This window comes from Mesoplodon mirus (genome assembly GCF_964341445.2).
Source record: "Mesoplodon mirus genome assembly, chromosome: 2".
Taxonomy (NCBI): Eukaryota; Metazoa; Chordata; class Mammalia; order Artiodactyla; family Ziphiidae; genus Mesoplodon; species Mesoplodon mirus.
In genome coordinates this window covers 213,619,683-213,644,790 of record NC_138977.1, presented here as the reverse complement: position 1 = coordinate 213,644,790, position 25,108 = coordinate 213,619,683, and the positions used below count along the sequence as shown (strand labels likewise).

General features: G+C 46.9%; 1 protein-coding gene across 42 annotated transcripts in view; it reads right to left on the bottom strand.

Moving 5' to 3' along the window:
• Positions 1–25,108, bottom strand: part of TCF7L2 (transcription factor 7 like 2) — a 200,535-nt gene that overhangs the window by 14,151 nt on the left and 161,276 nt on the right. For 16 of the 42 annotated variants that reach the window (XM_082611784.1, XM_082611821.1, XM_082611822.1 and 13 more), the window contains 6 exons: positions 11,582–11,714; positions 9,173–9,275; positions 6,868–6,954; positions 1,809–1,949; positions 1,088–1,247; positions 610–717 (listed from right to left, as the gene is read on the bottom strand). In XM_082611784.1, coding sequence (XP_082467910.1) covers positions 610–717; positions 1,088–1,247; positions 1,809–1,949; positions 6,868–6,954; positions 9,173–9,275; positions 11,582–11,714 — 732 coding nt within the window. The remainder of the gene's footprint in view (positions 1–609; positions 718–1,087; positions 1,248–1,808; positions 1,950–6,867; positions 6,955–9,172; positions 9,276–11,581; positions 11,715–25,108) is intronic. The other 26 variants (XM_082611806.1, XM_082611785.1, XM_082611788.1 and 23 more) reach the window with 3 other exon arrangements.

Genomic DNA, 25,108 nt, shown 5'->3' with positions numbered 1-25,108 from the left:
CCTGTTGGGCCCTGAGTCACTTCACCCATGCTGCCAAAGGATGACTGCTACTGGCTACTTTCAAGGATATTTCCATCATGCCCTCCTCTCAGGATGAACTAGGCTTCCAACTTCTACTGTACCACAGCCTAAGGCAACGGTTTCATTTTTCCCTCTTAAGGGTGAATGAAGGCCCTGCTACAACAGCTGTAAGGAAGTAAACGCTCTCCCTCCACCCCTACCCACTGGTCTTCTCTGCAAGGCCACCCTCACTGCTGAGAAGCACACAAGCCTCACTGGGTGTCTACCTGGAGCCACGTCTCTTCAAAGACATGGACAAGAAGGTGTGAACAGCCCTAAACTGACCCCACGGGTCCCCTGAGCTGGAACATTAGAACACCAGCCTCATCCCTCTTCCTTGAAGAACTAACCCATGCTGATGGGAGCCCTGCAGGAAGCCAGACAAAATCCTCCAATCTGGTGCTCGGGTAAGATGCTAACGGTCCCAGGACTGGGCAGACTGAATGGTACTGAGGCCTGACTTGTGTTGGCAGGTTGTGTTCCCTTTGTCCAGATGGACAACCAACACATCTCTACAGACTGTAGTCCTGAGAAAAAGCAACCACCTACATAGTTATCCCGTGCGGACCAGCCGGGGTACAGCTGCATGTGAAGCTGTCGCTCCTTCCGGGCCAGCTCGTAGTATTTCGCTTGCTCTTCTCTGGACAGTGCGTGCCACTGGAGGGGACACAGTGGGGGGAGAGAGAGAGGCAGAGGCGTCACAGACCACACTGTGGCTGGAGGATGGATAGCGCTTCCATCAGAAATGCTGTCGTCTGCAGGGGCCCGGCACTAACACGAGGGCTCAGCCAGAACCGGATTTTTGGCCTACGTTGTTCTATTCTTGCTGTCTCTGCAGGTGGGGAAGACCAGGCTGAACCTCACTCGAGTGCTGGGGTTACTGGTCCCAACTCCACGCTGGCCATGGAAGGAGTCAGAGTGTGGCTAAAGGGAAAGGACTCTCCAAACCAGTGGGGACAGGGACATGTGCCAGCCCACCCACTGCGTCCTGTCCTGGCCCTCTTCTCCCGGCGGGGGAGCCACCTACCCTTCGGCCCAGGATCTGGTTGATGGCTGCGCTTTCTTTCAATGTGCACTCGGCTACAACCTTTGCTCTCATCTCCTTCATATACAACATGAATGCGTTAAGAGGTTTCTTTATGTGGGGCTTCTTCTTTTCTTCTTCCTTTTTGGAGTCCTGATGTTTTCTGGATGGAGACAAAAGAGACAGACACCACCCAATAAACAATCGCAAGGTTCCGCTTCCTTGGCAGCAGAAAGCCCACCTCCTCGCCGCCTCGATACCCTTAGCAGTTTGGAAGGAGAAGCACACTCCCGCTTTGGGTCTCTTCTCCATCCTGGAAAATGGCACAAAAACCGGTTGGGGAGGGGGGTGGAGGGGTGAGAGATTTTGTTATCACTTCCTCAAGGCTCACAAATATACAGTTGTCCCAAGCTGGAGGGGAAAGCACACTGTGGCCGTTTCCATCTCAGCTGGTGTCTCTCACGCTCGCAGGACAGAGAGGGGTCAGGGACGGGGAAGTGGTTGCAAATCCCAGTCCATCCGAGGACACAAAGAAAGGGCTGTGTTCTCCCCCGCAGTGGGTGCCAGCCGTGAAGCCCCGTGTGGTGCATGTCTCCCTCTTTGTAAAGCTGGGTGTTTCCTGGAGTCACACCAGCGCAGCCAACCTTGGACAGGGCGCCACCACCCAGGAGCCACCGGCTAAGCACGCGGCAAAAGAGAAACTGATCAGAAGGAGGACACTTACGCGCTGTGGAGTGAGCCGACGTCACTCTGGGAAGATTCCTGTTTGACTGTCGGCGTGACTATGGCCGGGTGGGGAATGCCGGTCGTGTGTAGAGTATGATGTGGTGGTACCATATGGGGAGGGAACCTAGAAGACAGAAAGCTGTGTAAATTGTCAGAATCAAAATGAATGAATGGGGAGGGATGTGTACACACAATTTTAAAAAAAGAAAAAGAAACAGCACGTAACACTCACATGAAAGCAACCCAAGGCATATGAAAACCTGTCAGCATTAATTAGCAATAAATTAAACATAATGATTCTTATAATGTCATTAAAGCCAATCTCCCCCTTCATTATTGCTACTGACATGAGACATTACGATTTTTAACATCTCTAGCAAAAGACAAGTTCAGCCCATATACTTGGGTGGAAAAGTAGGCTTTGGACTACCTGCTGGAGATTACAGGTTTGGGGGGACATTATTAGTGACATCTAAGAAGACGATTTCCTAAGTCCTAATCAGCACTAGAATAAAAGGTGAAATCTTTTGTTGCATATAGACAGCTAAATAAAATATTAATGCGGCTGAAGTACACACACATTTTTTGACAATGCTGCATATGCCTCATTAGGCCTCATTCTGTTGATGGGAGTGCAGTAATATTTTTATTTCTCTTGTGCTGCTGTGCCCCCATCGCTTTGACAGGAGTGGGAGAGAGTGAGGCAGAAAGATCGGGGAAATCCAAATAGTTCCTATCTGGTTCTCAACATAGGTCACGGACGTTTTAAATAAGTTTGTATCAAAGATGACCCCAAAGCAGTATTTTACACACACACCCACAAATAAAGCTTTGAATTCTGATTTGTACATCCTTTCCCACTCTAAAATTCTGGGGTTCCTAAATTACTTTTACTTAAAACACTGCCTATGCATTGAAAGGCCTTATAAATGATGATCAGAATTGTTAACAAAGAAAAGAGAAGTGTGTGTTTTTTCCTCTAATACTGTTTATTCTTAGGAAAGTTTTTTCAGACACAGTTTAGGCCGTGAATTGGCATCTCTCAACCATGCAAACTAGCCAGGACATACAGAGCTAATTTTAAAATGCTCTCGGTCCACCTGCAAACTGACAACAGGATCCGACAAACAGCTCTCGCATTTTCTGATATGCTTGGAGTCACCATGATTTGTTCTGGGTTAGAAGAACCACCCTCTTAAAGGAACGAATACTACTGTAGAGAAAAGTGGGGCGAGGGACTACAAGGGGAGATTCCCCCAAAGAAAACAAAACGGCAGCCCCCAGGTTCTGCCCTGGCAAGATCACGCAAGTTCACGCAAGTTCAGGTGAAGGCGATCCCAGATCAAGTAACTGTTGCTTTCAGAGTAAATCCAAACCACAACCACCCCCTGTACCCCCCAGGGAATGAGCACCTGTTCTTTAGGAAGCTAATTCTGCTGGGCACTGAGGTGCTAGTGAGACTTTGCTGTGACAGTTATTTCACAAGGATCCTGTACTTATCTACAAGGTTCTTTTCATATATGGACTGGAAATGAAAGTGGCTTCCATTTCACCAAAAGAATGCAGCAAATGTTCATTTGAAAAATTATGAAAAATTAAAGTCCTAACTGACTCTGTGTCGATCAACAGAGAAAATATCAATGAATAATGTAGATTTTTGAAGGGGGCCCAGAAGCAGAGTGGACATTTGACTCAGAATTTCTACCCTGATGTGGCCCCTCTCCCATGGCTGCCTTTCCCAGTTTAATTAAGTCAGTATCAAAGTTTGGTAACAATGGCATGATTTTTTCATTAAGAACCATGCGAGTTCTTTTAAGGTGTCAAGAAAAAGAAAAGAAAAACCCTGAGAAAGAGCGAGAAAATAAGAGAAAGAAAAAAAAGAACTTCCAATCCCGCGCCCCCCAAAAAATGAAAAGTAAAGCCTTGGGAGGCACTTGGGTTCCCAAGTTACACCCTGTTCCTTCCCAGAGCTCGAAGGCCTCTGAGAAAACATAAGTTAAGAACATGTGTTCTTCGAAGCCCTTGGGTGAAGCGGTGGGTGGAGCGGCAGCTTTTACTGTGAATTTTAAAGGCTTGACATTCCTCAAATACATATGTTCCCTTCCTGCTGAATGAGAATATGTGTACAGGGTGGGGGGGGGGGTCGGGGGGGGTGTATAAAAACACTCTGTGTGTGTGTGTGTGTGTGTGTACACCAAACACCACAGGGAGACACCACAGTTTGAGTACATTCTGGGGTGGGGAAAGATTTCCGGTGTAGCCATGAAGACCAAACACTTCCAAGTTCACATACCTACATACATATTCCTATACCTGAGAAATGTATAGCAGAGAAAGAGACGTGTGTGTGTTATGTGTGTGTGTATGGGCTATACGCATACCTTCGTGTAAGAAATTCCTTTCTGCAGACAACTATTTCATGCAATGCAATAAACACCCTAAAAATTCCAAGCCGCTCATTATATCCCCCCATCTGCTTTCATGGCTCCAAGCCAGAAGATAATGATGAACCTTAACTTCTTAAGGACAACTAATTTTTGTTTCTGGCTGTCTCAGGGGCTTCTGCCTTCCTCACTCTCACCTTCCTTCACTGTTGACACGTTTCTGTTAACTGGATATCTTCTGCAGGCCTTGATTTCATGCACGAGCAGTGGGATGCATTTTCCTGTGCAACAAGCCTGCTTTGAGCTGCATTAGGTTTGTCATTATTCTCTCATTTCCCCCCTTGCACTTGTAACATTTCATCTCTTCCTGCCTTATTTTTTGTGAGCCACGGTGCACCCACATTATGGTTTATACATGATCTCTCTCCCTTTGAAGCCGGCGGATTTCAGAGCCCGCTCTCGTCAGGAGAAGAGCCTTGCGCCAATTTAGCAGGCTGAGGGCCCGGAGCTCCAACATCTCAATCTAAAGGGGGTCACAGGGTGGCACAAGTGAGTGTCAGCAAGAGCTGTTTAATTGCCAATCTAGGCTTCTCCATGGTGTTTAAAGTATAATGACCCATCACTTAATGCTGAGAAGCCCTGGCCCCGCTGCTGAAGAGAATGAATATCAAAGGGTGTTCTGGAACAGGGCAAGCTGCCTACATTCCCTATAACTGCCATAAGTATAATAGACCCATACTTCTGTCGCCCCATTACCACAATAATGTATTTAATTTGCTGTATACTCTTTTTAACTCGCTACCTTTCATAAGGCCTACCTGGGGAATCGGCCGCCTCCCCCCTGCACCTCGAGCCCCCTAAACTTCCCTCCCACCGGTCCCTTTCCTCCCTCCACCCCCTGCTCACCTGGAAATCATTGGCTAACCTCCTAATGATAATTCAATCGATAAGCTTAACCTCAATCCCTATCCTATGATTACTGCACCGCTTTTAACCTCTGGAACGCACCGAAGGAACAAACACGACAAACAATGCGTTCTGTGAATGCTGGTTCGGAGGAGGGTGAGCTGTGGATTATAAGGTGCTCAGAAGCAGCTCTCCTCCTGGGAGGCTCCCTATTCGTTCCCAGGCTTCGCGAGGTTGTGATGACATTATTTAATGAGGATAACCTTCCTCTTCTCACTGGAGAAGACGACCCACAAGCATCTTCCCGCCTAACCGATACTGGTGTGGGTTTAGAAATTGAGATGATTTATCACGTACGGGACATGGATCTTTATGGGCTGCATGATACCCACGGCATAATTACAAACGTTAGTGTTGGTGTTTCTTAATGACTGTGGTTCTTACCCTTCCCTCCACCAAAATCACTGTTTTGTAAGTAGGAAAAGAGGCATCTTGGCCTGCCTTTCCAACCCTTCCTCTGGTCTTGGGTCCTCATGCTGGCTACAGAGATTGGGGGAAGAGGCTGGGGGATGGCATCTCTGCCATGTAATGCATGCTGATTTAATTAGGTGCCATCCTCAAAATGGATTAGTTGTTGCAGCCCATCAGGAAAGTCTAAACCTCCACCGATGTAATTAACTTGACTGAAAATCAGATGAACAGAAAATAAAACTATCATTAGGAGTAATTAGTGACTACTTAAACATACTGCTGCCAACCAGTTTGTAAATAAACTAGCAGTTGCTGAAAAATTAGCCAGAATTAATTAGAAGGGGGAAAAGGAGAACATGGGGATTAGAAAGATCTAGGTACACATAGGCAGGTATATGTGTGTATGTATTATATATACATTTATATGCTGAAAGATAGGTGAATGTACACATGCATGATTTTTTAACTTTCAAAAATTTAGAGCTACACAGGCCAACGTGGTCCCCCCCCAGCCACATGTGGCTACTAAGCACTTGAACTGTGTCCAGGCCAAACTGAAATATGGTATACGTGTGAAATACACATCAGATTTCAAAAACTAAATACAAAAAAGGTAAAATCTCATGAATAGTTGCTTTACAGTGATAACATGTCAGAATGAAAAATATTTTGATTCTACTAGGCTAAATAAAATATATCATTAAAAATAATTGTCTAGGTTTTTTTTTTTCCTCCTTTTAAAAAATGTGGCTACTAGAAAACTTAAAATCCCCTATGTATATTCCCTATATATAAGGCTTACCTTATATTTCTACTGGACACTGCTACTTCAGAGAGAGGTGTGTTTGGGTTGGTGGGGGAAGTAGGGTGTCCTTTCTTATTGATGCTTAAGAGTCTGGAGCTTTGAAAAGACTGATAACCTTTCCTCAAATTCTTCTTTGTATAATAATAAACTTACCTGAACACTTTCCTTTCTTACCTGGTTTAGGGCAACAGAGAAGTAACACTTTAAAAAGCTCTACATGCCCTAATTACTTCTTCCTGCCTTCTTAAGTTTTGTTTTGTTTTTTTAAACATATTGACTCAGAAATTCAACCTTGAAATTCTGCCATCATCTACCTGGGAAGTTCAGGGCAATTTTTCAGTATTTTCTAGGAGGAAAGCCTAACGCACTGTGGGTCTTATACCCTTAGAACTACATGTAGCAGTCGTCCCTGGATGGTCTGGGAGCATCTAGAGAACTTTCTGAGAAGTGACCCATGGCCTTGGTTGAATGCCCTCTTTCTTGGAACTCACCTGGACATGGAAGCGTTGACAGTCAGAGCTGTGGGGTAGGGGTGACGGAATCCTCCTGTCGTGATGGGGTACACTGGCTGACCTTGCCTACAAAGAGGGGGTACACAGTGAGAGTATGCAAACAGGGGCGGAGGTGGGGAAAAGGAAAAGAAGAAAAAAGGAAAAGTTCTCTCTGCACAGTAAGCTTTATTCTCATTTTCTCAGAACAAAAATCTTGGGGATTGTACAGGAAGGATCAAAGGGAAGAAACACAGAACAATTTGAATGCCATAAATCTGATAGGAATGGCTAATTAAATTTTATAACCTTTGCTTATGTCAATAGAGACCCTCTCCCCAAGCTGAAACTAGGTGTTTTGTTGTAATAATTAAAGGCGAAGTCTCGCTTGCTTTAATGGAGCCATCACACTAATTGAGGGCTACACATCCAAAGGAAAACAATAATGAATGTAAATTTATACCAAAATAAAGTACAGTGAATCAAAGGACTTCAGTTGCGCTTTGGGCCTCTTTCAGTATTTAGATCTCGGTGAGAAAACATTAAATTAACAGAGCTTAATTTGTAGCCTTTTGTCAAATTAACAAGTGTTGACAAGAGTTACCGGCGGGGAGAGTCCCCAAGAAGAATTGTGGGTAACCAATAGACAATCACACCTCATTACAATAATTAAAAAATACAGCAACATGCAAAATAGCATCCTCATGAAAGACACACAACTTTTTCTGACAGAGGGTTGTCTGAGTTGGCTATTCCTTTTTATCTATCCTTCAAATCTCTCTCCATCAGCTGAATGGGGCAAGTGATGACTGAGGACTATTGGAGGCATGGTCCCACCCACTGAAGATGAAATAGGACACACATTCCCATCCATGTCCACCCTCCCTAACAAAATTAAGGAGCAAAAAATAAACAGAAACTCGGCCCAGGGTTGGTATTTAATACAGCTACTGTATAATACAAGATGGGTTTTTTTTGTTGTTTGTTTGTTTTTAAAGTGCAGAACATGCTCAGCTAGAGAAATCAGGGTAGAACTGAGGGGAGGAGGTGAACCACTCCAAAACTGGATCTTCTTAGGCTATAAAAGTGGCCTAAGACCCAAACTTGAGAATTTTACCAGGAATTACTCCTGTTAAGATTCAACAAATTGTCCTGTGTTTTTTAAAGAGTAGAGATCACCGATAAACATGGAGAAATATATATACAAAAGCACACCATCGTAAAGCACATATTACACGCATGCATACAAACACACACAGTATGCTTACAACATTAAAGGCCTTTCTATGTGATTTTTAAAACACACATTTTTTAAAGTTAACTAAGGAAGGTTAATGGGTGGTACTATAAAAGCAAGCCCGGGCGACAGGAAGACAAACTGTAAAAGGCAGTTTGATGATCTGGGCGCTGCCAGGACCTAGTGTTGACAGGAAGGCCCCACATGCTGGAGTGAGGATTCCGGCTGCCCCGCCCACTCCCCTCAAAATTAGGTGAAGCACTCAACATGCAAAGACTCTCAGAGAGATGCTGGTTGAGTAACATGGAGCTTTCTCAATAGACACAAATTTCCACTGTGGTTGTCAATCTTGGGAGTGATGGTTGGGAGCGGGGGTGGAGTTATAACCCCCCACTCCCACCCCCAGATTTCAAAACTAGGCTGTGTCTGTACCCACCCCCCGCTGCCTCAACCCAATGACAGGACTCCAGCTTGGGCTGCCACCTGCAGAAGAGCCACGATCAGCTTCACAGGGGAGAAGCCCTCAGGGTCTTCTGCAATTCCCAAAGTACCTTAAGGGTACCTTTGTTCACAGAGAAGAACCTAGGGCCTTTGGGGACCGTGGGTTCAGAACGCCAAGTATCAACAGCCTTTTTTTTTTTTTTAATTTTTAATTTTTTTTTTTGCGGTATGCGGGCCTCTCACTACTGTGGCCTCTCCCGTTGCAGAGCACAGGCTCCGGACGCGCAGGCTCAGCGGCCATGGCTCATGGGCCCAGCCGCTCTGCGGCATGTGGGATCTTCCCGGACCGGGGCACGAACCCATGTCCCCCGCATCGGCAGGTGGACTCTCAACCACTGCGCCACCAGGGAAGCCCAACAGCCTTTTTCTTACATCATCCACCTGAATGGCTACTGACTTGCCTGCTTTTCCACAGGGCATTTCAGCAAGCATCTTCCCCATGACCTCCCACCCACGGCCCTCCCTCCCCAACTCTGTCTTCTGCGAACACAAACATACATGCACAGAATAAATAATAAGCATGTGCCCGTGTGAGAAACAAAAAGGAAATTAAAAAATGGAACTCCTTACTGTGGTACTAACCATCCTAGCGGATGGGGGATTTGTCCTACGGCGCCGGGCGACAGTGGGTAATACGGAGATATATCTGGAGGGTGCGGAGGCCGTGGGATTCCTGAGAGAAGAAGCAGAATTTTAGGTATAAGAGAGGGAGAGAAGGAAAGAGAAACTGTCAGGTGATGGGAACAGGTAAAGGATAAAGGGAGACATTGCCTCTGTAATCCTAGCATGAGGTTCTCTGCATGATTCTGATCCTAAGAACTTGTTGGTAAGTTTCATCTCATTATCCCTCTGCCGCAGCTTGAAAAGTTTATCTCACTCTAGATGGATCATACACTGGCTAAACGCAGACAAACTCAGAAAATGCCAGCTTGGGTATTTCTGCCTTATGTGATTGGTATGATTATTTGAATTGAAAAAAAAAAAAGAAATCTAAAGGGGTTGGCACATAGTAGGGTTCAAGTAATATTAAATCCCTTTGTCCTCACAACTTGTCCCTTCCCTCCTTCCTTTTAATTCTAATGACTTACCTGCATGAGTTACTCCTCTGGTTTCTAATATACTTTTTGAGTTATGGCTTTTGAAAGGTTACCCTTGCCTTCTTTCAAAAAAGTTAATTCTGTTTAAATGTGTCCAAGTCCACTTTGAAGATGAGCTGTAGGAGAAACTCACACAATGCCTTGGCATTATTATCCAAGGCAGAATCTGAACTGAACAGACCAGGAGATGTTGGAGGCCTGGTACACTCAGTTCTAGAGCCTGGTTTTCTAGAGGACCAAGTCACCTGCGTGAGTTAACCCACCCGCTGACTGGGTACCGCTGGACCATGGGGGCTGAGGAGTGAGTTCTGAAGGTCTGTGCCACCGCACAGTTATTAATTCCACAGGAACACATCCTGCAATCAATCCTTAGAAATCAAGAGGGCTGGGAGCAATTTGGACCCAGAGGAGCAGATCTACGCAGCTCAAGTGGGAAGCAAAACGAACAATTCCTCAGAATTAAAACAGTATTGAAGGGCATGAGCTGCGTGTTCGCGGATGAAAACTATTTCATTTTTTTTTAAATTCTTTCAGGAAGCTTTTAATCTGTAAATTAAGCCTCCCTGGGTGACATTTTCATGCAGACATTGCTTTCTCTCTATTACAAAAACCAAACAGATTAGCTGGGCTTGGACCCTACACCAAGCCATTCGCACACTTGAAAGAACATTCGCAGAGGAAAAGTAAACAGTCCGCAGACGTTAATCATATGCTTTACGATAACCATTTAAAAGCTATTCCCTGTACTACCATTATTTAAATGAGACGTTGAAGCTGCCATTCACTCGTGGAGCCTGGGGCCGGCTGGCAGCCTCCTCCAGCCGTCCAAGCACCAGGCTCGGTCCCCCACGAGCACAAAGGGGGCTCAGAAGCTGGTGAAAGCCAGCTAATGTGTGGCTTCATTCAGGAGCAGCCAAGGCGGCCTGAACAGGCAGTCTACCTCAGCTCACCACCAAACAATTCCCTCCGACAAAGTGACATGGGAATAGCCATTCTGAATCCATCCTTCTAATTAACTAGTTGAGAAGAGAAACCAACCCCAGCCAGTGCATCGCCCAGCCAGAAAGATACACCCTTGGCCTTAGCTGTTCTCCCAAGACCACCCCACCTTGTTTTATATCTTGTTGCAGGGGAGCTATACGTAACCTCGCCTTCTCCCTCTCTCCTCTTCAGGGAAAAAGCACGTGGGATGGAAAGGAGGGACAAGTATAAAAGCTGGAGTAATGTGGCATCTTCTGCCTGAGACGCTATTGGTTGTTCCGTGATGCAATGAGGAAACCATGTTGGACTTGGGTCTTCCCATCTGCAAAACGGGCTTGATAATAAATACCTAGGATATTTCAGGGGAGGAAGAACTCAAAGAAATCAGCAAACAGAATGCAGAACCCAGTGATGTGGTCTCTAGAGGCTGCACCAAGTCACCGTCAAGTGACTATAGTCCCTTAGCCACCAAGGAACTTGGGGCTTCAGGGAAACATGCTGTTAGGGCTCTCACACTCCCAAGGAGCTGAGGAGGAGTCCATGACATGCCTCCAAAACTATTACTGCCTCCGAGTCTGTTTGAGGCTCTTGGAGTTATAAGCCACTCCTAAGAATCACCGAGGGACTCCTAGCCAGGTTCCCAACACAGCCCCTGCAGGTGTACCCGGAGCTCTGAAGAGATCCTTAGCTCTGCAAATGGACTCCTCCAAAGGGGAGGAGAGATCCACTCCCTCACCAGGCTCTGGCCTCCCCGAGGAGCTTCCTTGTCAGTATCCGGGAGAGGAACGGGAGCCTCTCCATCACCACTGCAGCCAGTCCCCAAGTCAACATCCCTCCCCAGCAGGTCCTCTGGTGGCCCTGGGACCAGCACACTCTCTTTGCACCCAAGCACTCAGCCTACCTGTTTTGGGGTCTACGTCAGCTGGTAAGTGTGGAGGTGGGTTTCCCGGCGTGAAGTGTTCATTGCTGTATGTGATAAGAGGCGTGAGAGGGTGGACATGGTGAGGGTGTTGCACAACCGGCACTTTGTTCGACTGTGGGGAGGGAAAGAACAGAGAAGGACACCGTCACGCCAGTTCCGACAGCCCAGGACTCCCGACCCTCAGGATGCCCTGACCACTCCCCACACCCTCCCAACCTGGACTTTGTAAGATGCAGTCAACTCCGCCCACCGCCCTGGTCCATGTCCTAAAATAACAGACAGCTGTGATTCAGCTCTCTGGGTAGGTGCGCCTCAGTCTTTACCTCCCCCCTGGGCCTGGCTTCCTACTGTGTTCCTGCAGGTGGCGGGGATCTCCTACCCCAGGGCCCACGGGAGGGACCTTCAGGAGGCAGGCAGGCTTCACAGGGGACCGGCTAGGAAAACCAGCTAGGGAAACCCTTGGTTACAAGAAACCTGGCAGGGCCCTAATCCCATCCACCCAGCCTCCTTATCCACCACCCCAGGCTCTGAACCCCTCCTGGCCCCTTAGAACCAGTGGGCAAACTACAATCCTTTACAGACAGCCAGGATGAAAAGCCTCACTCATGGTTTGGTTGGGAGTGTGAACTTTACCAGAAAGCTCTAAACTGCCAGGCGAGCACCTGCATATTTTATGCATATTACAGCAGCCCAGGTTCATTAGGAATCTCATTAGGAAGTCCGGGGGAATGCTAACAAATTAACTGGATGATGATGAATTGGGCTAATAAAAGGTATGTACGCATTTTAGAAATGGGCAATTCTAGAAAACAAAGTACAAGGCCTTTTTACGTTTGGGAAGAGCTGCTAGGTGGAGAAAAGGAGAAAAAAAGAAAAAGAAAACCATTTTAAAGATTTTCCTAGTTGCAATGACCAGACCTTCCCAAACTATCTTCTGCTCCTTCCCCCACCCCAGGCTCCACCACCCCCTCCCCGGCCCACTATGAGACAGCTATAACTCAGCCCAGCAAGATCACAAAGAAAAACTTAAGCTGAGACAAGCGAACTACTGGGCCATTTACCGAGAGTAATCCAATTGCAAAAAACCCTATTCCCAATAGAGGATTTTCACTAAAATCCTACAACAGGGACATTTAACCAGATTAGGTACCAGCAAAGATAAAGAGGCTAGTATTAGATGATGAATGGATTAGAGTCAAGTTTCATTTTAGAACGTGTCTTCATTTCCTTTTATTACTTTTAGGAAGGCACAACTTGCATTAACATCAAGGAAAAGGAATTGCATTAAAAGAAAAGAAGGAAGGTTCCAGTGCTGCCCACTAGCGCCTCTTGAGTTCAGGGACCACCAAGCAGTGAGTTCTCTGTTTTTCTTCTTGTCCTTTTTTTTTTTTTTTAATGGGTGAAGAAAGAAGGGGTGTGATATAGTAAGAGTATTTCTTACCACAGTTCATTGTGGGGAGGGCATTTTAAAAGGCGCTTCTAACTTTTTCATGGGTATGTTTGGAAAGAAAAATATGGCTTTCCTAAATGCTCCCGGAAAAAAAACACAGAAAAAGAAGCCAACACGTCCAACAGCCGAGTTTAATGATTCCTATAAACAACTGGACACTTTCAGAGAAAGACGGTAGCTCGTGGCTCATGGGAGCCTTGTATCGTGAGCTATCATTTTGCAATCACAACATCGAAATTAAAAGCACCCAGTACCACGTCCTTCGTCAGCAGCTATGAAGGTGTGGACGTGGCCCAAGTCAGCTGAGTGAAGGTCAGCCACTCCAAGGCCAGTGCCAGCATCTCATGGTCATGCACTGAGGAGTCTTTTAGGAACCATTTCTGTTTCGGACAACTTGAAAAGTAACCAACAAATAAGCTCTCACTGTGTGCTGGGGTGGAGAGGGAAAACAGCAAGAGACAAAACATATCAGATGGAGTGGAGACCATTAGGAGGAAAGGAAAATGACAGTTGCTGCCTTCTAGAAGTTTTCTATCTGGTTGGAAAGACACACACCCGTTGAAATGAAAGAAAGCAGACCAGGGCTTCCCTGGTGGTGCAGTGGTTAAGAATCCGCCTGCCAATGCAGGGGACACGGGTTCGAGCCCTGGTTGGGAAGATCCCACATGCCATGCAACAACTAAGCCTGTGCGCCACAACTACTGAGCCTGCGCTCTAGAGCCCGCGAGCCACAACTACTGAAGCCCGCCAGCCTAGAACCTGTGCTCCGCAATAAGAGAAGCCGCCGCAGTGAGAAGCCCGTGCACTGTAACGAAAACCCAATGCAGCCAAAAATAAAATAAATAAGTTAAAAAAAAAAAAAAAAAAGAATCCGCCTGCCAATGCAGGGGACATGGATTCGAGCCCTGGTCCGGGAAAATCCCACATGCCACACAGCAACTAAGCCCGTGCGCCACAACTACTGAGTCTGCGCTCTAGAGCCCGCGAGCTGCAACTACTGAAGCCCGTGCGCCTAGAGCCCATGCTCCGCAACAAGAAGCCACCGCAGTGAGAAGCCATGAACCACAACGAAGAGTGGCCCCCGCTCGCCGCAACTAGACAAAGCCCGTGTGCAGTAACAAAGACCCAACGCAGCCAAAAATAAATAAATAAATTTATTTATTTTAAAAAAAGAAAAGAAAGCAGACCAGTTCCAGACAGTTTAAAATAAGTGTGGAGAAACTGTGGGACCCGTGGGAAGAACCACAGATAGCCCAAGGGAGGGAAGATCGTCACTTAGGAGTTTGGAAGGACTTCCAGGGAACGAGACCACCGCAAGCAGTGGAAGAAAGCAAGTATATAAACCTGTGATGGGAAAAGGGCAGTGAGACTTGCATTCCCCAGCTCTGGTCGAGTCAAGCATCTCTCAGGATGCTTATCACGAACTTGGATTCCTGATACTAAGAAATCTCTCAGGAGGGGTCTGATTCGGTAGGTCTGGGCTCAGGACCCAGGCGTCTTGGGTCTGCCTACGGAGTACCACAGGTGTCTCTTCTGTTTAGCCATGACCCCTAGACCAGAGAACCACGAGATCCCAGACAAGCACCAACGTCAAGAGACTTGAGTCCTGGTCATGAACTGTGTTCTAGTTCTGCCAGAATCCATGGAAAGGGCTTAGTACAAAACCTGCCACATGGTAAGCACAGGAATGGTGGCTTATTATTACTGTTATTTTTGTTGTTCGGGAGAAGCTGCCCGATGGCACGGTTCTGTTTGCGGTTCAGAAGTGCATAGTCCATGGCTGTCTTCCAAGCAGGAAACGCTGGGGAGACCCTCTTTCTCTGCCTGTCCACTGAAGGATGAAGATAGCATTTGGGCAACAGTGAAGCTCACAGGTATGTGAGAAGAATTCTCCCTCTTCCTGTTAGATACATGTATAAAGGGGATTCTGACAAAAGCTGGACACCTGTTCTGGCTGCCTTCACTCTCATATTATTTTGCACATCTCAGCCTACTAGCCAATTAGTCTCTCCCTGTTCAGTCAAAACTCTGTAGCATGGGGGAGGGGTGGTCAGAGGAGGGTAAAGGGATCTGAAGTTTTAACTGCTGCCTGGCTTTGGGATGGGGGGATGCAGGTCCCACTGGGACACGGAACTCTTTTCTGATGTGACTGCATGACAGGCAAGTCCCTAGAAACAATACAACCACACGGCTCTCCAGGCTGGCTGGTTCCTAAGCAAGCGCAGGGAGACGCAGTCATACATGTAGAAACCAGGGTCTAATGGCCACTCCCACTGAACCTGCCTGTACCTGGACTGCTTTTATGATGGGAGGACATCCTTCTAGAAAATGCCCATGTCTCTCCAGCCTCAGATCCCCACAGTCCTTTCTGTCTGCACCATATTATGTCCGCTGCTGGGGTCGCAATAACCTTTCTTGGTGCCACCATAGCTAAGTCCCTGAAGGACAAAGATGATGTATTGCAGACCTCTGTGTCCCCTGTAATGCCCAGCCTGTGGGAGTGGGGAGCACACTCTCATAAACTGCATAAGAACCACCAAACTGCAACAGTAAGCATCAGAGGAAGAGAAGGACAGATGGAGCCGGCCTCACAGATTCATTTCAGTAAATGTTGCTGCTCTTAAATGGCATCTACTCAGAATCACAGAGCAGAGCTGGGGGGGTGGAGATCACTTCAGAAACCATTCAGTCCAACACCTTGTTATAACAGCGTCTTTAAAAAATGGTTTTAGAGCCCACTGGCTTGCACACGGTGACCAAGAGTGAAGTCTGAGAATTCCAGGAAGACTCGGGTTTAAATCCTACTTCAGTCCAGCAGTGTAACCTCTCACGGGCCTTCGTTTCTGTGTAAATTTACTCCGGATGAGAACTCTGTCTACCGAATAGGGTTGTTGTGAAAATTAAAAGAGATCATGCCTGTAAAGTGCGTATTAGCACAGTGCCTGGCACGTCCACACATGCCGTGCAAAGAAGCTTTGAAAACTACAGTCCAATGAATACTAACAACGAGGGCACAGTGAAGGTGACGTCTGCTACCCCTCCGGTCTCTTGTCAGTAAAGTCACAGGGGGCAACGCAGTCACAGACCGCACCCCGTACTGCAAAGGCACAGATGTGCACGGCGGGGCAAGAGTACACGGATGTCCTGCGGCCACCCTCCCTCAGGTGCACGCCCTTCTTAAAAATGTGATGTTTGGCCCATAAGTATATTTTATTATGTCTTTTGAGAAAAACCATCACTTTAATATGCTAATAAATAACACCGTCACAGAAGAGTTGAAGGTTAAATAAGAATAGCCGATGACAACCAAGGTCCTTCCAGAATCAGGGGGAGGGCCTCGAAGTAGGAGCTGATATAAATGAAACACGGAACAACCACCCAAATACGAAATGTCCCTTAGACTTTCCCCTTCGTTATGAACAGCTCCCACTTCTTTAAAGAGGTCTTTAAGGATGGTGTTCAGAACTGTACAAACCTAGGAAAATTCTGATGTGAAAAGTACCTTTTGCGAGGGACATGGAAAACCTTCCAGAAATGCATCCAGGAAATCTAAGTAAAAGCTACAATGTCTGCTGGGAATGTTGGTGGGGTAAACAGGCTGAAATAAGTATCTCCTCCCTCTTTTATCTTTCTACAGAGTCCAGTGTTCAAGGCAAACAACTGTAACATAAAACTAGGTGCCTCTTAGGCAAGCGCTTTATCTAAATATTAAATATGTCTTCAAAACTACCCAGGGGTGTGAAATCATTACCTCCAGGGACAGCTGACTCAAGTTCAAGGTTGTGAGAGTGGCAATCATGGGAGGCTGCATGGAGAGCTTAAGCTGCTGCTAGTTAAGCCTGAAAGAACACGATGAGCACTGGGAATCTCTGAGCCACAAAAAACAGCAAACGTTCCTAAAATAGTCCACACAAGGTCAGGGAGTTAGGCCACAGTTGCCCATACACACCAGGACCACCGGCGCCTGAAACTCACCCAGAGCGCCACTCAGGACCCCTTGCCTAGACAGCCCTCTGACCGAGACCTCCCTGGCTCACACCAGCGCGGCTCACAGCTGCCACAGCTCATGGAGCCTGTGTTGAGTGTGACAGACTTTATTCAGTCCTCACAAAGAAACCTATGAAGTAGTTGCATTTGTTATTAGCTCACCCAGCAGGTGAGGAAACCTGTCCCAGGTCACAGGCTTTGCGAGCTCACCTGTCTCACTCTACTTCCTGCTGCTGTGGCTGCGGAGACGGGTTCACTGCCAGGTGGGGTGGTGAGCTGAACCCAGTAAGCCCAGCCTGGGCCAGCCTTCCCAGCTGGACGCAGATGCTTCAGGACTCGTAAGGGGATCTGTCCTCCATACTCCCACCTGCCAGTCTCTGGAACCTAGACCAGTTCAGCACACAATGTTCCCGCCGTCCTTCCCCCAATTAGGAGTAGCTCAGGGCTCCCCACCTCAGCCAGGCACACCCTGGCTATGGAGCACGAGGCATTCTGAGCAGGGATTTTTACACCATGTGGCGGATTATGGAGGGAGGGGTGTAAAACATTTAGTGGCATGTTTCTGCTTCTCAAATACAGACACAAGCGATATCAGGGCCCAGCAGGATTCTGGTGATAGACGTGGTCAGTTCTGGCAGAAAAGAAAAAGTCAGCTAAAAACCCGAACTTATTAAATGAAGTAAACGTTATCTATTTAAAAGGAACCAAAATCCTCATCTGACTTTAAATTATTGAGGCTTTATGTTTTCTACCTGGAGGGATGGCTGTTACTCACTTCTCCCCCGGTTCTGTTCATCAAGCCCTATAGGTTTTGAGCACTGAATAGTGAAATTAGAAAGAAAAGGTCCTTTAACAGCCCTCAAAGCGCACAAAGCCTTTCCACCCAAAGTATTCATCCTACTGCAGTGGGAGGAGTGGGGAGGGGGCACCCCCTGTGGCTGACCTTTGACCCCTCGAGAACCCTTAAGCCCGGTGTTCTGGCCGTGCCACCCTCATCGCCCGAGCGCCCACACACCCCGTCCACCCAATGTTGCCCTCGATCGGGAACCCGGCAAGTGAAAGAGTGATTCAGCCCCTTCTAGATCCCCCTGCCGGCCCTCCTCTCACCCCAACCCCTCCACCTTCTCTAACTGTGGGGAACCCAGAGGGAATGAAAGCTCGCCATTCACCCCGCAACCTATTAATCAACAGACATTGAAAACAAATAGAGCCATTGCGAGCCCTGGCCTCTCGGGTGGCAGCCTTCCTCTTCAATACTCCCCTATGGCTCTCCCTTTCTGAAGAAGAAAAATGGGGCCAGAAAGCGCCTTTACGGGGCCAGCACAATAAAACAAAAGCAGCACAGAGGAGCATTTGTCAGCCTTCTCCCCTCCCCAGGGTGGATATGAAGGGTCTCCAGAGTCTTAGATGACCGGCCCTCCCAGGGTCTGAAATCAGCATCAGGAAGGGACACCGTTCACTCAAGGTTTACACTGAAAAATGGGTTTATGGCCCATCTCTGTGCACTTTTTTCCAGACGCCACTTACTATGGCTGCACCAAGGTCAACAGACGCTGCTACTCACTGGAGTCACGGAGCACAGATGAGGAGGAGGGGCTGGGACCAGGAGAGGCTGTTTCTTCCTCATCAACAATCCCCTGTTGACTCAACTAGTCCTATTTTTTTGGGCTATGAACCAGAGTGGAAGGGTCAGCGACGGTAACCTTCCTGCCTAAACAACCCACTGACTGCCATCCACAAGGAGTAGCCACTTCCGTTACTGGGATGATGACGTCAGGGAGGAGTCTGTATCCAGGCCGGTGGGCACAGCCTCATTTATCTGCTGAGGATCTCGCTGCTGTATCCCCTAAACCTCCTGCGTGCACAGAGGGGGAGGGTGGCGGGCGGACATCCACCACGGCCTGAAGGGCTGCTTTCCACCCTTTACTCTGGCCCTCTCCCCTCACAGCTGTCCGGAGCCCAGCCAGCGAGGACCCACCTAGTGCAGGGGCTGTTCATGGTTGGGCGCTGCTCCACTCTAAGGCCTTGCCCCCAGCTAAGGGGGCACTGTCTCCCTGGGCAAGACTTCTACTGATGGCTACAGCACTGCCTGTTGGAAATAATAAATAACACCGAGAAAGGTTTGCTTGAAGAAATGAGGTGGTTAAGAGAAAGGAGGTCTACCTATGAGACGCAAAAAAGAAACACCCATTCTGCGACTATAGCCTGTATCACCCCGCATCACCCAGCCTGCGTCACCTGGCCTGAATCCTGTGCGCATAAGGCTGCAAAGTTACAGCTTCTACAACCACCAGAGCCTGACACTCAGGGTGCTGCTTGTTTGTTTTGTGAATTATCAACGGCCGACTTCTTTTCCCTCCCCGCCGCAACCCTTCTTTCTCTGGAATCAAATCCATTTAGACAGCAAGAAGAGGGAGAGAGAAGATTCTCCCAGCCGTCTATGAAATTCTGCCGACTCACAGTTCCTCCTGTACTCACACAGGCATTAAAGTTCCTCGTGCAGGGAAATGACTGAACAGGGCAGGCAGGGAGAGAATAAATGTGCAGCCAATTTTCATCCACGTTCTCACACACACATGCATATACATAGAGCTAACACAAACCATCCTAAGCTCTTGGCCTTTTTTGGGTCGTTTGGGATGGGGGGGGGTTGTTTGTCTGTTTGTTTGTTTTGCCCCTTCTATAATATAACAACCCGGCGGGTAACATACCAAACAGATTGCCAAGCATTAAGGGTCTAAGGGGTCCAATTCAGCATTTCTTAATGACCTTTTCTCAATCCCCCAAAAGGGGGAGGGGAGGGTGGGAGAGGGGCTGGAGGTGTTAGGGTGGGGAGTGGACACATGAAGGAGACCATTTAAACCTAGAAAATAAAGATGTGCTCCGGGCTGCCTGGCTTTGTGAACATCACAGCCAAGGCCCGACCCAGCAAAGCTGTGCTTTCACAGGCTCTTGAACAATTACTTCCAGTTAAGTTCATTAAAAATAATTCATTTCCACTCATTCTCATTTATTTTCCAATAAAAAGAAAGCATCCCATTGTGCTTCCCCCAACTAACCTTTAAAGCACTTGCCAGCTTAAGTCTTGGCCCGCCCGGTCCAGGCTCGCCCCTGACCAGTGAGTTCCCAGGGTTTCTTTCCTGCCTGCCACAGGATCCCGGAGGGGAGTGAGGGGGTACGGCAGCACAAGGGGGCCCTCTGACCATCCTAATCCTCCACCAGGTCTCAGAGATGAGGACCAGCCGCTCCACCCTGAAGTAATTCCCCAGGAAAGGCAACCTCCACCCTCCCGCAAGATATTTTTCTACTACTTGGGCATTAAATGATTAGCGTTAGCATAATCAATCTTGTTAAGTGTCAGAGTTTGCAGGGAATGTTTGGGACGCGGGTAAGAGAGTACAGCTGTTTCTAGGAGAGCCGATTTTCAAAACAGAGCCAGGAATAAAACTAACCTATTCCAAATGAAGAAATCCAAAAGCTCAAACTTAAAACAACTTAAAAAAAAAATAATGATTTCCAGACCATCTCCCCCCGCAAACACAACAACCCCAAATCTAGGGATTCCTAAATAAGATGGAAAGGAAATCACCAATTTTGATTTAGAATAAGTTTTAAGTACATAATGGTTATTACATCCTGGGGATTTCAAGAAAGAAGCAGTGAACAAAATCTGATACCACCTTTCTAATTTATTTATAATGAACAGCTGTATAAAAATGTCTTTCGTATTTCTTAAACACCCTGTGCCTAACTTTCCAATCTAGATGGTATTTGAAAACCATGCCTGTTACATGAGTCTGATAAGTTTCCTTCCGAGAGCAGGTAGATTTCTCTCTAGTAACAAGCAGGTGAACCGAGAGGAGGGATGGACATTTTCACGGGGCCCACGGATACAAATGGCCAAACCTCGGATTTGGCAGGAATTCAGCAAAGAGAGACTAAAGAGAAGATGAAAGCAAAGGCAAAACTGCATTCTTCTGCTCTATTTTGCCCCGTTAGTGTCCCAAACATGGGCATTCTTTAACAGACATCTATAGCCTCCATAAATGATACATGTACAAGGACACGGAAAGGCAGTGTGGTGAGGGGAACACAACACCGCTACCCCCTCTGAAGGCAGCTGTCGAAAGTTTAAGGTAACATGGGAATGACCCAGGCAAAGTTCGCTTAAAAAAAAAAAAAAAAAAGCCTTCAAATGCGTGCAGAAGTATGTAATCTGGAGGGCATGTCAGGATTTCATCACATTCCAAAATATTGCAGAAGGAAAGAATTCCATGACATAGCTCAACCAGGCCTCCACCATCCCCAAACCACAAAGGGGGGGGTTTCCCTAAAAATACAAGGCTGCAGGCTCTGCTGCTTCCAGAAAACACGGAGGCAGCAACCTGTTGTGACAATACAAAGGTCATAATATCTGTATCATCAGAGTCGGGAATTTACCCTTTCAGAGGAACTCCCTTCCCATAAGCTATAAAGAATGGAGGTTTCCCCATCCCCAGAGCGGCAGGACTGCTATGAAGTAACCCAAGTAATTTGAGTAAACAAAGGTCTGGAACCTTTCAGGAATCTGCAAACGGGAGGCTGTGCTGGGTGGGAAATTTGTGGCAACACAATTTATACACTTGCAGTACCAGCCTGCACTCTCTTCGCCACAGTTCTTGACAGTCTACACAACCGTACACTGAACTAGAAAGTTGCACAGAACCAGAAAGGAAAACCAAGACATACATCCGTCATTCCTTCATGCTCAACTAGAGAACTATCTACCACCTTGATAGTTCAACATGACATATAGGATTTTAATTCATAATTTTGAAAACACAAGGACTCTTACAGTGTGTAGTATATTTCATTCCTTCTTCCCCCAAATATGGGATCTAAGAGCTGACTGACCACTGCAAATGTTTCCGTTTGGCCATTTAACAACAACAAAATAATAACAAAAGCAATAATAAAGACAATTAAGGAATCTCCTCTGAATTCAGGAGAATGCCCTTAACAGCTTGTGGCAAAGGATTTGACCCAAGAGTTGAAAAGAGTATCAAGTATTCTAAGCCCCAAATTGGTATTGCAAAAGCGCCTTCTTCCTAATCATTAACAGCACAATAGGCTGTCATCAGTCTCTTGCTCAGGTTTCCAAAACACATTTTATATTAAGTTTACAAAATACAAACACCGCAAGCAAGACTGGAGCCCTAAAAGGCCAGCAGCATCTAAATTTGGAGATTGAAAATAAATACAACCAAAGACATAGCAACACAAAGTTAGCATTAAATATGAAACCACAATACACAGTTTACATAAGCCCTGCTACTGGAAAAGCCTTATTGCTCAAAAATGTCTCAAGCTTCCAAAGTATGCTCCTCTATGAGGGCATGTCATTTTTCCTTCTCTTTCTTCCAGTGGAGCCCACCCTGGTGGGTGAAGCGGAAAAAAAATCACTTGTTAGAAGAAATCCCAAATCCCACCGCCCTTTTCCAGATTCCAGCTCGCTTGCACTTGGGGAGCCAGGTCTGCATCGCTATAGAACCATAAGGATTGTGATGAAAGTCAAGCTTTCTCTCCTCCCCATCTTTTTTTTTTCCTTTAACCCTTTCCCCCCTCCCCCAAAAACCACTACGAAAAGTACACAGTGAAAGAGCACAGCTTGAGGTGACCATTTATTCTTGTCTTGTTTTTCCTTCCCACTGTCTGAATTTAAAAAAAAAAAAGCACAAAGGTTTAATGGTCAAGACCATAAGCAAGGACACGAACACACACACACACACACACACACACACACACACACACACCCCCCACTACTCACCCAGCAATTCAAATTGAGGTGCCAACTGCCCAACTGGTGGAAGAGAGTAAGCCCAGAGGCCACCGTGCCTCCCTTCCCACTCAAATCTTCCATTCCCACTAAGATGGTATCCCTAGGGTACATAATAGCTTTGGTTTTCTTTCTCTCCACCTCAAAAAAAACTTTCTCTGTACCTTCAAGATGGGACTGGGCCCGCTTTTTTTCTCCTCCCTTATTGCTTTTCTCACTTTTCTTCTTCCTCCCAGCTTCCCCTCCCTTTATTCCTTTCACTTAAAGAGCTGAAAAAAAGCATCTTAAAAGATGGAGATGGCTCCCAATTTCTGCCCTGGGGTAGTCAGAACGCTGCAAGTTCTCGCTCACAATGCCTGCGGTTATTTTGTTGATTCTTCCCTTTCCACACACATGCCTCAGAAACCAAAAACAAAATAAAACAAAAGAAACCAAATAATCTAGTTCGACTGGTTGCAGATTAAATTTTTAAAAAGTTAATGAAAAGAAACTGCTCCTAGTTTCTACTCTGTACCACTAGGAAATCCGTGAAGGAAGCGGGAAGGCCCATCTTCCCCAGCCAGCTCAGGGTACTAAGCAGACTTCCCCTCCCTCACCGGTTACCTTGGGCAGCAGGGACAGAACCACCGCTAAGAGTAGCTAAGAAATTACGGTCAGCCGTGAGGGAAAATGATCAACCGAATGCAGCAGGCAGGCACTTTATCTGCAAGATTGTCAAATCCCTCAAAACAAATTTCTTAGGGAGAGGGCTGCCATGGGAGAGGGGGAGGGAGGGGGAAAGTGTATTTTCCTGTCACAGTGACACGGGAGTGACACTTGGTAGGGCCTTGCCAGCCACGCGTACACACCCCTCTTTTCCTTCCAGAGTAACAGACTGTGCCTGAAAGATTTTCAACTGACCTCTCTGGAAGCAGAAGGACGGAAGCTTCCTGTGTTCACTGGCATTCCAGTAGTCTGAAGGCTGACTCGCTTTTTTGATTGTGAGTTTTGTGAGCTTCCCCAGAATGAGACGGAGGGAGAGAGAAAGAGGGAGGGAGAGGGAGAGGAGAGAGGGAGAGGAGGAGAAAAGAGAAAAGAGAAAAGGCAATCCCTGAGTCCCACCAACCCGACTTACTTTTCTGGGGTCTCTCCTAGGTTCCAGGGCCGGGTACATGTGTGTGGGCTTAACTTAGTTGGAGTTGAGAGACTCAGACATCATAGGCCTGAAATCATCCTCTTTTCCATGAAGGAGGGGAGTGTGGGAGGGTGTCTGCTCCAGGAGGGGGTTAACGACACAAGAAAGTTGCAGAGGACAGAAGTCACCCAGAAGACCTTTCAGGTCCTTTCCCACCCCAAGTGTTAATTAAATCATTTCGCCCTCTTCAAAAGCAAACACACAACTCTGATTTGCATGCAGGTAAGAAAACACCCTTACTGCCACATGGGATCCCGGCCCTGTCTTGCTTGAAGCAAGACCGGTGGCAAAGATTCGGTCTCTTCTGGCGTGAGACACCTAACGTACAGGAGATGTTTTTAATTTACCGACTCGACTGCCCAGCTGTTTATCTGCAAACCCACAGGGCTGTTTTCATGATGTTGGTCTTTAAGCAATCTGTTAATATACCAGACAAGTTAATAACCCTCGAGCCAGGCCCCCACCCACCATACCCCCTTCCACAAAAAAACACAAGGGCTGGAAGGGCTTCAAGATAACAAAAAAGTGAGGCTTCTTAATTTTCTTCCTCTTCTCTTTTAAAATACTGCTCCGTGGCCCCTCTTTCTGGACTTATCCGGCCTTCCTGTGTAAGTGTCAGGCAGCAAGCTTTAAGGAAGGCCCTTAATACCAAAACAAAACCCTGCCATTTCCCTTTACATGGAGGTAACAAAAGCAATGAGGCTCCAGTTTGACAAGTAAAAAGCCCCAACACAGCCCCCTAATTGCCTTCCCTCCCTCTATTCACGTGGACCACCACACTCGGGCAGCTGCCTTTGTCACACATGCAATTTCTTAAGTAAACTGCAAGTTCCTTCCCCGCTGACGGACAGCTCCCCATCATTCAGCAACAATAACTCATAAAGTGCAGCCAACAGGATGGGCAACTTTGACTAGAAATTTATATTCTGGCTTTCTCAAAAGACAAGGAAAATGGAAACAGCAAGATGAGCCAACACATTCCAGACAGACCTCCTCCTCCGCAGCCTCCTCCTCCTTAAAAAGGACAGGGAAATCTTGTGAATTTCTCCAAACTGAGTCCTCCTAAGAAACTACTCCCAG